We start from the raw sequence: 16,795 nt of genomic DNA, 5'->3' as shown, positions 1-16,795 counted from the left end.
GCTGTCTTCAACCAGAATCTTAGCGATCACTGCCTCATTGCCTGCATCCGTAATGGTTCTGTGGTCAAACGACCACCCCTCATCACTGTCAAACGCTCCCTAAAACACTTCAGCGAGCAGGCCTTTCTAATCGACCTGGCCCGGGTATCCTGGAAGGATATTGACCTCATTCCAACAGTAAAGAATGCCTGGTTATTCTTTAAAAGTGCTTTCCTCACCATCTTGAATAAGCATGCCCCACTCAAAAAATGTTGAACCAGGAACAGATATAGCCCTTGGTTCACTCCAGACCTGACTGTCCTTGACCAACACAAAAACATAATGTGGCGTACTGCATTAGCATCGAATAGCATCCGCAATATGCAACTTTTCAGGGAAGTTAGGAACCAATATACACAGGCAGTTAGGAAAGCAAAGGCTAGCTTTTTCAAACAGAAATTTGCATCCTGTAGCACAAACTCCAAAAAGTTCTGGGATACTGTAAAGTCCATGGAGAATAAGAGCACCTCCTCCCAGCTGCCCACTGCACTGAGGCTAGGAAACACTGTCACCACTGATAAATCTATGATAATTTAGAATTTCAATAAGCATTTTTCTACGGCTGGCCATGCTTTCCACCTGGCTACCACTACCCCGGTCAACAGCTCTGCACCTCCCACAGCAACTCACCCAAGCCTCCCCCATTTCTCTTTCACCCAAATCCAGATAGCTGATGTTCTGAAAAAGCTGCAAAATCTGGACCCGTACAAATCAGCCGGGCTAGACAATCTGGACCCTCTCTTTCTAAAATGATCCACCAAAATTGTTGCAAACCCCTATAACTAGCATGTTCAACCTCTCTGGTGATTCTCTGATCTACCTCTACGCAGACGACACCATTTTGTATAATTCTGGCCCTTCTTTTGACACTGTGTTAACAAACCTCCAGATGAGCTTCAATGCCATATACCTCTCCTTCCGTGGCCTCCAACTTCTCCTAAATGCATGCTCTTCAACCCATCGCTGCCCACACCTGCCCACCCGTCCAGCATCACTACTCAGGACGGTTCTGACTTAGAATATGTGGACAACTACAAATACCTAAGTGTCTGGTTAGACTGTAAACTAGTCTAGAATTGGCTTCCTATTTCGCAACAATGCGTCCTTCACTCATGCTGCCAAACATACCCTCGTAAAACTGACTATCCTACCGATCCTTGACTTCAGTGATGTCATTTACAAAATGGCCTCCAACACTCTACTCAGCAAATTGGATGCAGTCTATCACAGTGCCATCCGTTTTGTCACCAAAGCCCCGTATACTATTCACCACTGCGACGTGTATGCTCTCGTTGGCTGGCCTTTTCTTCATATTTATCGCCAAAGCCACTGGATCCAGGTCATCTGCAAGTCTTTCCTCGGTAAAGCCCCGCCTTAATCACAGCTCACTGGTCACCATAGCAGCATCCACCCGTAGCACACGCTCCAACAGGTATATCTCACTGTACACCCCCAAAGCCTACTCCTCCTTTGGCCGCCTTTCCTTCCAGTTCTCTGCTGCCAATGACTGGAACGAACTTCAAAAATCACTGAATCTGGAGACTCATATCTCCCTCATTAACTTTAAGCACCAGCTGTCAGAGCAGCTCACAAATCACTGCACCTGTAAATAGCCCATCTGTAAATAGCCCATCCAACTACCGCATCCCTCATACGGTTATGTATTTGATTTATTTTGCTCCTTTGCACCCCAGTATCTCTGCTTGCACACTCATCTCCTGCACATCTATCACTCCAGTGTTTAATTGCTATATTGTAATTATTTCGCCACTATGGCCTATTTATTGCCTTACCTCCCTTATCCTACCTCATTTGCACACACTGTATATAGAAATGTTTTCTATTTTTCCTGAGATCTCTTTTGTTCGAGGCATGGTTCACATCAGGCAATGCTTCTTGTGAATATCAAACCAAAATTTTGTGAGTGTTTTTTTATAGGGCCGGGCAGCTCTAACCAAAATCTCCAATCTCGTCTCAATGATTGTACTCCAGGTTAGCTGACTCCTCACTCCAATTAGGTTTTGGAGAAGTCATTAGCCTAGGGGTTCACATACTTTTTCCAACCTACACTGTGAATGTTAAAATTATGTATTCAATTTAGACAAGAAAATTACAATAATGTGTGTGTTATTAGTTGAAGCGGACTGTGTTTGTTTGTTGTTGTGACTTAGATGAAGATCATATTAAATTGTGTGATCAATTTATGCAGAAATACAGATAGTTCCAAAGGGTTCACATCCTTTTCCTGCCACTGTATGTGTTATTGTTTTTACCATAGAGGACCACTTTGGAAACAAGTGATTTAATTAATGCTTTTAAGTGATATGCTCTGGGTCCACATTGTACATTTTGTTGTATATGTCTGTTCCCCAAAATAAAATAAATTCAATAACATTAAGTGGAATTACACATCCTTTTACCTCAGATTGGTGATGTTAGTATAAAAGTTTATAGTCATCACGATGACATAAGATTGATTGCTTAAAACAGATCAATATCTTTGGCTTTGTACCATTGACTTTGTCACATGCTCCAGGGGATGCAGGGGGATCTGTCATATGCCGTATGCCGTTATGCCTTAACCGCCAGACCATCTCTAGGGACCCATTTATGAACTTTGAGTGGTTATATTTCTGCAGCCCTATCCCTCAGCTGTTTACCAAAACAAGTGGCAGGGTGGCAGTTTTGTTGTTTTTCTAATCCCAGACTGCAGCTTTAACATAATGGAAAATAAAACAAAAGTTCAAGTTTGAATAATTTCCTTGTTACCTTTATTCATTATATTAGATACTTTGTGTTTTACAGTAGTTTTACATAGTGGTTTTACACATCTAGATTATATGGTTAATTGTCTGTATATATGTACACCTTAAATCAATCTTACATTAACACCAATAAAATAAAAACATTTACAGTTAAAATGTGTATTAGTGTTTGACTCATACCCTATAATCTGCAATCAATGTCAGTCTCACATGCTAAACTGGTTGTTTTTGCATTTTTTTGCATTCATGCTTGCACACAATATACCATGTAACTTTGGAAACAGTGCACTATGAAATGGCAGTTTCACTAAGGTTGGGGAAGTTTGATCTCAAGAAATCAACCCCCACCTAAGAGAAAAAGGTTAAGAACAAGTGGTTTGGTGAGGTAAGACTAATGAGAGTGTGGGTAGGAGGGATTCAATGACAGAATATGCCTGACACATTCATGTACTGTATTTTAGCCACACAAACACAGTTCTCCTTTTCTCTGGATCGTACTACAGGATAAGGCAATGGGCACTATATAGCGAAGATTTTAAAAAAGGTGTGTGTGGAAAACATCTGTTATCTTATTATCTAAATGTGAATGAGGGGATGCTCACAACTTATGTCTTAGCTTTCTAACTTGTGTTTTCATGTGTGTGCATGCGTGCAGGGAAGAAGAAATGGTTCCTTGGCATCTGCCCCTTGACTTTTGCACCTACACTTTAAAGACAGGTAGAGGTAAAAGGAAAAAAATAGTGGTATAAATAGTAGTGGAAATAGACAAATAAATATCAGGAGGCAATGTGGTATCTAAAGCCCTAATTTTTTATACCAGCAAAACAATACACAAATGTGGTGTACACACAGGTGAAGCATCCAACCAATCAATCATGATATTACTGAATCCTTGAAGTGTTGAGGGTGACTTCATATTTGATTGTTTAAAAAAAATACTATGATAATATGAGAACAAGCTTACTATATCATTATTCTGAAAGATAAAAGTTTTCTTACCACTGAAACATTAAATACTCTTTTTTTAACACAGTACAAACCTGAACCAAGGAGTTTTGTTCTAGATTGGTTCAAGTAAGGAATCTTATAAAGGCATATTTTCTATTTACATGTATTTTCTACGTATGTTCTTATTTTTGCGTTATGCATAAGGTTAACGTACAGTACATAATTCCATTTCATGTGTGCCGCCCATGGGTAACCAGCCCAAATTCCTCACATGCACTTTTCCTCATACATTCACATTATTTAGTTATTCATATTTTACAGTCAATTCTTGCTAATATACAGAGAGAGAACTGAGGTAATGCAGGTGTGTCTGGCCAGTTTGGATGTCTGAAAGTGAGCCACATGGAGACATTTTGGAGGATTTCAGGAGAAATCGTTTTTAAATGTATAGGTATAGAGGTCACGATAGAGGTCACGACAAGTAGTACAGCAGTCAAATGGATGGAAATGCAATTATTAATGACACATACCAGGGTTTGGGCCGATTCTGAATTTCTGGATTTAATTCAATTACATTTCCATTTGAATTTCATAGAATTTTATTCAATTCAATTCCACTTAATTCAATTCAAATTCTTCTTCCTGTGGGGTGTGGCAAATACAATTCTGGAATTGAATTGGACTGTGTGGTCCAATGGTAATACTCGCAGAAAGCAGAAAGCACACATGTACAATCCTGACGGTCACTGATTTAACCCCCCCCCCCCTTAACCTTGCTGACTTCCCTCCTCCTTGCCTGTGTTCCCTATCTAATTCTTCAATGTCTAAATAAAGATTCAGAAGATACTTATGGATAATGGAATTCCACATTTTTTAAAAATCAGAATTGACCCCAACCCTGACATACAGTATACAGTATATTGCTGTTAGTTTTCCATGTACTGTAGTTTATGGGTGACTGTGAAAACGACTGCATGAGATTTGCTGACTATATAGATAATTATAGATTTCTATAATAAGTTTCCATTTGCTGCAAAATACTGGTAACCTCCATTCATTTGTTATTACTGTATACCTTTTTGTTAATCAAATGTCAATTTTTACAATGGCAGAGTATACAGACTTCCCACATGCAGACAAAAGCACCCTTCAATTGAAAATAAATTGCACAAGGTTGATAGACATTAACCATACATATTGTTGTCGTTTTGTACATAGAAGCCTAACACTCTTGCATCAAAGAAATATTGAAAAGCTAAATATTTGAGAATTCATAATTTTTTAGGTAGTGATTATTCTGGCGGGTATAACAAGAAAATGTATCATGCATTTTACTGCTCCTATAAACTTCTCTAGGAGCCTGCATATTAAAGTCTTAATTTCAAGAGTGTGCTAAACATTCACTAATCTAAGTATAGCATTTTATGACTATTTCAAACATCGAGTGCCAGTTATCTTATCTACTACCGTATTTTGACTTTACATATTAGTTATGAGTGTCCTATCGGAGTCTACACATGCTTTGTTTATTCAGAGTGAAGAATATTGGAAGCTAATATATTTTGAGAGGCTGCAGATAGGCCAATTCAATCAAGTGCAGATTTTTTTTAAATTACCCTGTGGTTTTACTCAGAATTTTTACACTGTGTGTCAGAGTTGTTAAATGTTTGAAAATGGACACAACCCCAATCTCTTGGCGTTATTCCAAATTGATACAAAAGTAGCAGTTTCATTCACTTATCTCAATTTTGAATCGTATCTGTAGTCTTTGTATATTGATGTGCAACCACACCTGTCCTGATATTCCAGCTTAAACATTGAGTCAATTATGTTATGTTTTTTCATTTGTCTGCAATTGATTGAATTGGGTTTCAAGTTAAACATTTCCAGTAGAGTTTACATTTCCAATTGGTGTGTGAAGCATGTCAAGCTCTGTACAATATGAACTCTTATGTCCAATGGCGGGTGGAGAAGTGGATAAGATCATAAGTAGGCCTATCAGGACCCAGGAAGAGGCAAGATCCAACACCTAGAGTACATGTTACTGCTACAGTACAACTGGGCTACTACTATTTTAGTAATTAGAGCTATAGTGTCGATCAAAAAATAATACATGAATCTTCTGAACAGACATGTTGAGCAATGACATCCAGAAGGGGAGATGGAATATTTGAACTTTAGTCTTTTGGACAGAGCAAAAGATAAATTTGCCAAAATCAGTTCCTATCTCCAGCTCTGCATTCAAAACTGCTTGGACTGCTTCGTATTTTGATGCTCATTCACTAAGTACACAAGAGAGGAGATAATCATGGCTCCAAACCATATTTTAGTCTTGTGTGAATCCACACATTGTGTGGAGTATCAGAAACATCCCTTCATCATCATCAAACTCACTATACAACAAACACTGGAGTGACAAGTCGAGTGAAGTCATCTGGTCAGTCAGTGAAACCAGTTAAAGAGTGTCATCCAAAGTTTTATTCAAAAAGGTTTCTCACAATCTGTCCTGAAGCAGAAAGCATTATTGTTGCACCTCTGGTGTTTCATGCCAGGCTCAGCCACCACAGCTTTGTCAGAAGTCTCTTGTGTACTTCCTTCAGCCTCCTCAATCTACTGAGTATTCCACTGAGTAGTCCACTGAGTAAAACAAGTGACATGCATAAGACGGCATAGTTGCTCCTCTACCTGGCTAATCCCAAAAAACTACATCCCCCGGCCATCTACAACCCCCAACTACCCGCCCCAAAATAATAATATTATTTTGTATTATTACTATTATTATTATCATTATGATGATGATGATGATGATGATGATGATGATGGTTATTATTATTAATATTATCTACTTCCGCTCAGGTCTAGCCGTCCAGTGAATCAGCCGAGCCTAATCACGCGCCCTTATTCTGCAAGTTTTTTTTTGTGTATTTCCTCTATCCCATCCCCATGCTTCTTGTATCCTGTAGAGGAGTGAACATTTTGTGGCAGGAGTGGAGGGGTCTCAGATGGATATAGGGCAGGCGATGATCTTGTCTTCCAGCATAACGCTGACCACCAGAAAAACTAAGTAGAGCACGAACATGATGAAGCCCAGCAGCTTGCTCATCCGCCACTTGCAGGCAGCAATCGAGATGATGACGAAGATGAGCATGAGAAAGAGCAGCACAATGGCGCAGAACAGCCCGTTAGAGCTCACCGCCACAGGCCGCATGTTGTTGATAATGGACCAGAGGAGCCATGGGAACGGCAGGCTGAAACACACAAAATAAACAGACACACGTGTTACATGGTCTTCAGCCATACTTAAAGTTTATCTTTCAGCATCACATACATCTGTGTAATAAATCTAGATAATAGCTATTGTTCAGTTTAGACCTGAGAATGGACGCCTCTGGGTTGTAATGAATAAAGTCCCTTGGCAAAATGTCCACAGTGGGAACTTCCATGTCACCACCGATGGGCAACCCAACCAAATTCACAGAGATGTGAGATAAATATGTCATTGTCATTGAAAGCAAGTCTAAGACCGGTATATCTGTTCTATGTGCACTATTCATATGCTTTCCGTGCTTAAGTTGCATTTTTGCGTCTTTTGCTTTCGGTTTTGTACACCAGCTTGAAACAGCTGAAAATACAGCTGAAAAAAGATTTTTGGTTATGGAAAATATATTTTACAGCGGTTTAGATTGAACAATTATTCTCTGCACAATACTTGCTTGTTTTGTCACATAAATTGAAATTAGGCGAACTATTCAAATTTTTGCATAGTGCATCTTTAAATTAAAGGCAGTGTCTCAAATATCCGTTGGTATCTTTTTAATAGTCAGGCAATCATTTCAGCAAATAAACAGCTGTTTCAAATAAACGCCAGTTCTTGATGAATTGTTTACAAGGTTACCATAAATTACCATGAATTGTTTACAAGGTTTAATGTTTGATTTGTTACGTTAAATAATTCAGTAATGACCAAAAAAATGATGGCAATCATAAGTTTTTATTGCCAGTAAGAAACTGGTAGCCGCTGAGAACTGCTAGCTAACTGGCAAGCACAAATACAGTAAACTATTTAGTGGGTACAGACCCCCCCCCCCCCCCCCTAGAAATGGTGAAAGCAAGAAGTGCCGAAAGGAGAATAATTATTATTATGTTCTGTAAATTCATTAAATATATTTTTAAATAGAGGCATATTAAGACAAAAGAAATGTGAGATAGTGTGTAAATGATAACACATTAGTTCAGGAAATTAAAACATTTATTAAAATGCTAGAAGTAAAAGCTGGAACTAAACAATTAACTATGCAAATGAGCAAAATCTGTGTGCATTAGAAGCCTGTCTCTAATAAGTGCCTGTTGTGTTCAGTGATTTAAGCAAATAAATACCCTTGCTATTAATTGCAATTTTACGGTAATTAGAAATTAGAGTGATCACAGTACTGATGACAAAAGCGTACCCAACGGTGATGTCAAAGATGTTGGAGCCCACAGAGCTGGACACGGCCATATCCCCCAGCCCCTTCCGTGCAACAATGACACTGGTGATTAGGTCAGGGATGGAGGTACCAGCTGCTAATATAGTCAAGCCCATAATCTCTTCTGTAATCCCAATGGTCTCTCCAACCTGTAAAGAGTAAACAGAAAAAAATGGGGTAAATAAATATTTTAAGTGGAGGTGAGGTTTAAGGAATTAAACAGCTATACTTTGACATATTTTGGGGTTTTCATTTTTCGTATTCTGCTGAAATCCCTGTATTCATGAACTCTGACTATTTAATGTGGTCTAGCTTTGATTGAGAGGTGTAGTTACACAGGCCAAAGAGCGGAAGGCTGCTGATAACAATATCACAGTGTTTTAACCCTCTGAATATCCCTCTCCTTTTCTAACTACCTATACGTCCTGTCACTTGCTTGTGAACATGCTTGTGTTCTGTTCTGTGTGAAGTGGTTTAGCGTCTTTACAAAAGGAAACATGATTTCACTAAATGCATACTGGACAAAAATATAAATGCAGCAAATTCAAGATTTTACTGAATTGAAGTTAATATAAGGAAATCAGTCAATTGAAATAATCTAATCTATGGATTTCACATGACTGGGCAGGGGCGCATAATTAGTTTTTCCTCCACAAAAAGGCTTTATTACAGACAGAAATACTGACAGCTGTCTAGGTGGCTGGTCTCAGACGATCCCGTAGGTAAAGAAGACGGATGTGGAGGGCTGGCATGGTTACATGTGGTCTGCGGTTTTTAGTCTGGTTGGACGTACTGTCGAATTCTCTAAAATGACATTGGAGGTGCCTTATGGTAGAGAAATGAACATTCAATCATCTTTCAACAGCTCTGGTGGGCATTCCTGCAGTCAGCATGCCATTTGCACACTCCCTCAACTTGAGACATTTGTGGCATTGTGTTGTGTGACAAAGGTGCACCTGTGTAATGATCATGCTGTTTAATCAGCTTCTCGATATGCCATACCTGTCAGGTGGATGGAGAATATTTGTTTCTTTTTTATCATTTGAGAGAAATAAGCTTTTTTTTGCAAATGGAACATTTCTGGGATCTTTTATTTCAGCTCATGAAACCAACATGTTGCGTTTATATCTTTGTTCAGTATAGTACTGTTCTAATCTCAAATTTTTCAGCAACTATGGTGGATGCAAAACTAGGCCAGCTCAGTACAGCTTGGTTTGGCTTGGCTCAGTAGTGTGAAAAATCCTTAATGGTTCAATTAATTTAGCCCCCAGTGCACCCCACGTACCTGGTGAGCCCACCACACCATTAAGTAGGAGAATCCAGCAATCCAACAGATAGAACCCAGAAATGAGATGGGAAAGAACTTCTTTGCAGTCTGTTAGACAAAGGAGGAAAAGGCTATGGTTACTCTAAAGGCGTAAATGACAAATGAAGCCTCAATATTATTGTTCTACAGGTATCTAAAGCAAACAACACATCACACTTATTATTGACCAGTTATAGCTAAATAAGTATAGACAGATACAATTCATACCAAACATGAGTCTTTCTATGTCCCTATACTACTTTTGAGCAGGGCCCATAGTGTGTAGAGCACTATATAGGGAATAGGGTTCCATTTGGGGCTATTTCTCTATCTGACAAACTGGAACAGTAAGAGATAGAAATGGAGGGGAATAACTTACTGGTTTCCTGACATCAGGCAGTGTTAGCCACAGAGGGAAGACGATGGGCATGATGATGAGGTAGGTGAAACGCTTGCGCATGGTATCTGGCCAGGACAGGCTCAGAGGCTGGTCCTCATCCTCCTCATCCTCAGCCTAAGAAAAGAGAGCAAGTGTGGAAAAGAGAGGCTTTCTGTATCGATACAGTTTCAAAATTAAATACAGCACTCGTACATCTGAGTTCTCGTTGCAGGTGCGTCGGAATAATGCAATAAATTCAAAGAAAAGAGAAACCTGCAGTATTGATACAGTTAAATGTGAAATTGGTTTGGAGAAATTGGGAGATCTGTGCTCAAATTGTGGTGCAGTCAGGGTCAGCCAGGCCTTTCTGGGGGAAAAAAAATATGAAAACTATGATGATGATTTTTTATTTATTTTTTTATTTCACCTTTATTTAACCAGGTAGGCTAGTTGAGAACAAGTTCTCATTTGCAACTGCGACCTGTCCAAGATAAAGCATAGCAGTGTGAGCAGACAACAAGGAGTTACACATGGAGTAAACAATTAACAAGTCAATAACACAGTAGAAAACAAAGGGGGAGTCTATATACAATGTGTGCAAAGGCATGAGGAGGTAGGCAAATAATTACAATTTTGCAGATTAACACTGGAGTGATGAATGATCAGATGGTCATGTACAGGTAGAGATATTGGTGTGCAAAAGAGCAGAAAAGTAAATAAATAAAAACAGTATGGGGATGAGGTAGGTGAAAAAGGGTGGGCTATTTACCAATAGACTATGTACAGCTGCAGCGTTCGGTTAGCTGCTCAGATAGCTGATGTTCGAAGTTGGTGAGGGAGATAAAAGTCTCCAACTTCAGCGATTTTTGCAATTCGTTCCAGTCACAGGCAGCAGAGTACTGGAACGAAAGGCGGCCAAATGAGGTGTTGGCTTTAGGGATGATCAGTGAGATACACCTGCTGGAGCGCGTGCTACGGATGGGTGTTGCCATCGTGACCAGTGAGCTGAGATAAGGCGGAGCTTTACCTAGCATGGACTTGTAGATGACCTGGAGCCAGTGGGTCTGGCAACGAATATGTAGCGAGGGCCAGCCGACTAGAGCATACAAGTCGCAGTGGTGGGTGGTATAAGGTGCTTTAGTGACAAAACGGATGGCACTGTGATAAACTGCATCCAGTTTGCTGAGTAGAGTGTTGGAAGCCATTTTGTAGATGACATCGCCGAAGTCGAGGATCGGTAGGATAGTCAGTTTTACTAGGGTAAGCTTGGCGGCGTGAGTGAAGGAGGCTTTGTTGCGGAATAGAAAGCCGACTCTTGATTTGATTTTCGATTGGAGATGTTTGATATGAGTCTGGAAGGAGAGTTTGCAGTCTAGCCAGACACCTAGGTACTTATAGACGTCCACATATTCTAGGTCGGAACCATCCAGGGTGGTGATGCTAGTCGGGCATGCGGGTGCAGGCAGCGACCGGTTGAAAAGCATGCATTTGGTTTTACTAGCGTTTAAGAGCAGTTGGAGGCCACGGAAGGAGTGTTGTATGGCATGATGATAAATAATAATGACAACTAAGGCCTTCAGAAATGATTATAGAGTTGGTTGGCATTCCCTCACTCTCTGTGACCTTGAGAGAGGGGTGTTTGATGACAGTGGTTCGCTCCAAGCCTGGATGAGCCTGACACTTTACTCATCAGGTGCTCATACATGGCACACGATCGAATGTCTGGACTGCTGCACCTTCAGTGTGGTCATCAGAATGCCAAACAAGTGAGATACTTCAACTTCTAAAGATAAGTAGGCAGTGGCTCACTTTAACACAGAAATCTGTCTCACCGCATGACATTAATCCAAGCAGGCCTCTTCTGGCCAAAATTCCAGACCCAGTTACCTGATATATTGCATTATTGTCACAATATTGAAGACATTTTCCTCTCCCTAAAACACGCTGAACAAGTTTAAGAACCTGAGCAATGACGAGTTAGGTATTTTCGGCTCATCTGCAGGTGCATCTGCACAGATCTTGACAACATCTGGCCCACACCAACAAAGGTGGAGCAGAAAATGTACTGTGTACTTGCGATACTTGCAAAAGGGATTCCAGACGTGTAAGAGCATGTTGGAGTAATTTCCAAATATGAAATTATAGTTTTGATTTTGATAGGTCATTGATTTTGTACTGTAGCTAACTAGACATTTTTACAAAGTTCGCAATAAGTGATTGTAATGACAGTCCACCAGAACAGACCCGAGAGAGCAAGATGTAGTCTGCATTTAAGCTGATCACATAGTAACAAAAATGTATAATGTCATGATATACTGTAAATTATACATAATTTATAACATTATCAATGCATTAATTTGAGCTAACTTCCCTATCTGGGTATGTGATTTTAGTATTTTATTGTACAACTTTCATCAGCAAATTGGAGTTAAAGGACATAGTCATACAAATTAAATACATTTTATTGGTCATATACACATGTTTAGCAGATGTCATTGCGGGTGAAGGGAAATGCTTGTGCTTCTAGTTCCGACAGTGCAGCAATATCTAACAATTTCACAACAAATACCTAATACACACAAATCTAAGTAAAGGAATGTAATTAAGAATATATAAATATATGGATGGCCAATGAATTCAAGTCTGTGTACAGTATATAGGCAGCAGCAGTGAAGGCTATTTAACAGTCTGATGGCCTTGAGATATAACCTGTTTTTCAGTCTCTCTGGTCCCAGCTTTGATGCACCTGTAGCTGTACACCTTCTGGATGATAGCGGGGTGAACAGGCAGTGGCTCGGGTGGTTGTTGTCCTTGATTATCTTTTTGGCCTTCCTGTGACATCGGGTGCTGTAGGTGTCCTGGAGGGCAGGTAGTTTGCCCCCGGTGATGCGTTGTACAGACCACACTACCCCACACTACACACTACCCTCTGGAGAGCCCTACAGTTGTGGGCGGTGCAGTTGCCGTACCAGTTGCCGTACCAGTGATACAGCCCGACAAGAAGCTCTCAATTGTGCATCTGTGAAGGTTTGTGAGGGTTTTAGGTGACAAGCCCAATTTCTTCAGCCTCCTGAGGTTGAAGAGGCACTGTTGCACGATTGCATCGTGATGGCAATTGCATCGTCTGAGGACCTATTGGGGCAGCAAGCAAATTGACGTGGGTCTAGGGTGACAGGTAAGGTGGAGGTGATATGTCCTTGACTAGCCTCTCAAAGCACTTCATGATGACAGAAGTGACTGCTACGGGGCGATAGTAATTTAGTTCCGTTACCTTGGCCTTCTTGGGTACAGGAACAATGGTGACCATCTTGAAGCATGTGGGGACAGCAGACATGGATATGGAGATATTGAATATGTTCGTAAACACACCAGCCAGCTAGGGATAGGGATGCCCTCTGGGCTGGTAGCCTTGCGAGGGTTGACACGTTTAAATGTCTTACTCACGTCGGCCACGGAGAAGGAGAGCCCACAATCCTTGGTAGCTGGCCGTGTCTGTGGCACTGTGTTATCCGCAAAGCAGGCAAAGAATGTGTTTAGCTTGTCCGTAAGCAAAATGTTGGTGTCCGACACATGGCTGATTTTCCTTTTGTGGTGTGTGATTGTCTGTAGACCCCGCCACATATGTCTCGTGTCTGAGCCATTGAATTGCGACTCCACTTTGTCTCTATACTGACGTTTTGCCTGTCTGATTGCCTCGCGGAGGGAATGACTACTCTGTTTGTATTCTGCTGTATTCCCAGTCACCTTGAAGTTAAATGCGGTGGTTCACGCATTCAGTTTTACGCAAAATGCTGCCATCTATCGACGGTTTCTGATAAGGGTAGGTTTTAACAGTCACAGTGGGTACAACATCTCCTATATATTTCTTGATAAACTCAGTAACCGTCTCGGTATATACGTCAATATTATTCTCGGAAGCTACCCGGAACATATCCCAGCCCATGTAATCAAAACAATCTTAAATCATCGATTCTAATTGGTCAGACCAGCGTTCAATAGTCCTTAGCATGTGTACTTCCTGTTTGAGTTTCTGCCTATAGGAAGGGAGGAGCAAAATTGTGTCGTGGTCAGATTTGCCAAAAGGAGGGCGGGAGTGGGCCTTGTATGCATCCTGGAAGTTGGAGTAACAATGGTTGAGTGTTTTTCCAGTGTGAGTACTACAGTTGATATGCTGATAGAATTTAGGTGGCCTTTTCCTAAAATTTGCTTTGTTGAAATCCCCAGCTACAATAAATGCAGCCTCAGGAAATATGGTTTCCAGTTTGCATAAAGTCCAGTGAAGTTCCTTCAGGGCCGTCGTGGTATCGGCTTGAGGGGGAGAAACACGGCTGTGACCATAACCAAATAGTTTTTTCTTGCGAGATAATACTGATTGTAAGGTACTCGAGTTCGGGTGAACAAAAGGATGAGTTCCTGTATGCTATTACAATTACACCATTGTCATGTAACATAGACTCCCACCCTTCTTCTTCCCAGAAAGATGTTTATTCATGTTGGCGCAATGAACTGAGAATCCAGATGGCTAGACCGACTCAGACAATGTATCCCGAGAGAGCCATGTTTCTGTGAAACAGAGTATGTTACAACAGATTATATTTTTTTAATCATTTATTTCACAGGACAGTAAGAAATGAGAGAGGGAGATAGATAGACCTACATGTAGAGCAGTAGACATATGTATTATAAAAGTAACTGCCTGTCACGCCCTGACCTGAGTATTCTTTGTTTTCTTTATATATTTTGGTTAGGTCAGGGTGTGACATGGGTGATGTATGCGTTTTAGTACTGTCTAGGGGTTAGGTAGGTTTATGGGGTTGTTTACCATCTAGGTGTTAATGTATGTCTATGGTTGCCTAGATTGGTTCTCAATTAGAGGCAGCTGTTTATCGTTGTCTCTGATTGGGAATCATATTTAGGCAGCCATCTTCTTTGGGTATTTCGTGGGTTATTGTCTATGTGATGTTGCATGTTAGCACTCAGTTGCTATAGCGGTCGTATGGTTTATGTTTTGTTTGTTTAGTGTACTTCGTGGTTTTTTTCGTCTACAATTAAAAGTATGTATTCACACCGCGCTTTGGTGTCCTCAATATGACGATCGTGACACTGCCTTACTCATTAAAGACATTGAGTAGTGGCTACTCAAACATCTCCAATGGTCAGTAGAACTCAAATCATAAAAGTGGTAAATCGGATGTCGATAAGATTTCTTATCACTTAATGTTTTTCATTACTATTAGCAAATGTTAGGTTATTGAGTAAATACAGTGCCTTGCGAAAGTATTCGGCCCCCTTGAACTTTGCGACCTTTTGCCACATTTCAGGCTTCAAACATAAAGATATAAAACTGTATTTTTTTGTGAAGAATCAACAACAAGTGGGACACAATCATGAAGTGGAACGACATTTATTGGATATTTCAAACTTTTTTAACAAATCAAAAACTGAAATTGGGCGTGCAAAATTATTCAGCCCCCTTAATTAAGTTAATACTTTGTAGCGCCACCTTTTGCTGCGATTACAGCTGTAAGTCGCTTGGGTTATGTCTCTATCAGTTTTGCACATCGAGAGACTGACATTTTTTCCCATTCCTCCTTGCAAAACAGCTCGAGCTCAGTGAGGTTGGATGCATTTGTGAACAGCAGTTTTCAGTTCTTTCTACAGATTCTCGATTGGATTCAGGTCTGGACTTTGCCTTGGCCATTCTAACACCTGGATATGTTTATTTTTGAACCATTCCATTGTAGATTTAGCTTTATGTTTTGGATCATTGTCTTTTTGGAAGACAAATCTCCGTCCCAGTCTCAGGTCTTTTGCAGACTCCATCAGGTTTTCTTCCAGAATGGTCCTGTATTTGGCTCCATCCATCTTCCCATCAATTTGAACCATCTTCCCTGTCCCTGCTGAAGAAAAGCAGGCCCAAACCATGATGCTGCCACCACCATGTTTGACAGTGGGGATGGTGTGTTCAGGGTGATGAGCTGTTTTGCTTTTACGCCAAACATAACGTTTTGCATTGTTGCCAAAAAGTTCAATTTTGGTTTCATCTGACCAGAGCACCTTCTTCCACATGTTTGATGTGTCTCCCAGGTGGCTTGTGGCAAACTTTAAACGACACTTTTTATGGATATCTTTAAGAAATGGCTTTCTTCTTGCCACTCTTCCATAAAGGCCAGATTTGTGCAATATACGACTGATTGTTGTCCTATGGACAGAGTCTCCCACCTCAGCTGTAGATCTCTGCAGTTCATCCAGAGTGATCATGGGCCTCTTGGCTGCATCTCTGATCAGTCTTCTCCTTGTATGAGCTGAAAGTTTAGAGGGACGGCCAGGTCTTGGTAGATTTGCAGTGGTCTGATACTCCTTCCATTTCAATATTATTGCTTGCACAGTGCTCCTTGGGATGTTTAAAGCTTGGGAAATATTTTTGTATCCAAATCCGGCTTTAAACTTCTTCACAACAGTATCTCGGACCTGCCTGGTGTGTTCCTTGTTCTTCATGATGCTCGCTGCGCTTTTAACGGACCTCTGAGACTATCACAGTGCAGGTGCATTTATACGGAGACTTGATTACACACAGGTGGATTGTATTTATCATCATTTAGTCATTTAGGTCAACATTGGGTCATTCAGAGATCTTCACTGAACTTCTGGAGAGAGTTTGCTGCACTGAAAGTAAAGGGGCTGAATAATTTTGCACGCCCAATTTTTCATTTTTTTATTTGTTAAAAAAGTTTGAAATATCCAATAAATGTCGTTCCACTTCATGATTGTGTCCCACTTGTTGTTGATTCTACACAAAAAATACAGTTTTATATCTTTATGTTTGAAGCCTGGAATGTGGCAAAAGGTCGCAAAGTTCAAGGGGGCCGAATACTTTCGCAAGGCACTGTAT

The 16,795-nt window shown here is 40.5% G+C and overlaps 1 protein-coding gene across 4 annotated transcripts in view; it reads right to left on the bottom strand.

The window, feature by feature from the left end:
- Positions 1 to 2,793: 2,793 nt before the first annotated feature.
- Positions 2,794 to 16,795, bottom strand: part of LOC109896337 (sodium/potassium/calcium exchanger 2) — a 203,229-nt gene continuing 189,227 nt past the window's right edge. For all 4 annotated transcript variants that reach the window (XM_031832045.1, XM_031832042.1, XM_031832043.1 and 1 more), the window contains 4 exons: positions 9,904 to 10,038; positions 9,504 to 9,593; positions 8,201 to 8,367; positions 2,794 to 7,000 (listed from right to left, as the gene is read on the bottom strand). In XM_031832045.1, the coding sequence (XP_031687905.1) occupies positions 6,751 to 7,000; positions 8,201 to 8,367; positions 9,504 to 9,593; positions 9,904 to 10,038 (642 nt within the window). In that variant the 3' untranslated portion in view covers positions 2,794 to 6,750. The remainder of the gene's footprint in view (positions 7,001 to 8,200; positions 8,368 to 9,503; positions 9,594 to 9,903; positions 10,039 to 16,795) is intronic.

This window comes from Oncorhynchus kisutch, linkage group LG9, assembly GCF_002021735.2.
Source record: "Oncorhynchus kisutch isolate 150728-3 linkage group LG9, Okis_V2, whole genome shotgun sequence".
Lineage (NCBI taxonomy): Eukaryota > Metazoa > Chordata > Actinopteri > Salmoniformes > Salmonidae > Oncorhynchus > Oncorhynchus kisutch.
The sequence above is the reverse complement of the archived record's forward strand: the minus strand, read 5'-3'. Positions and strand labels throughout refer to the sequence as shown.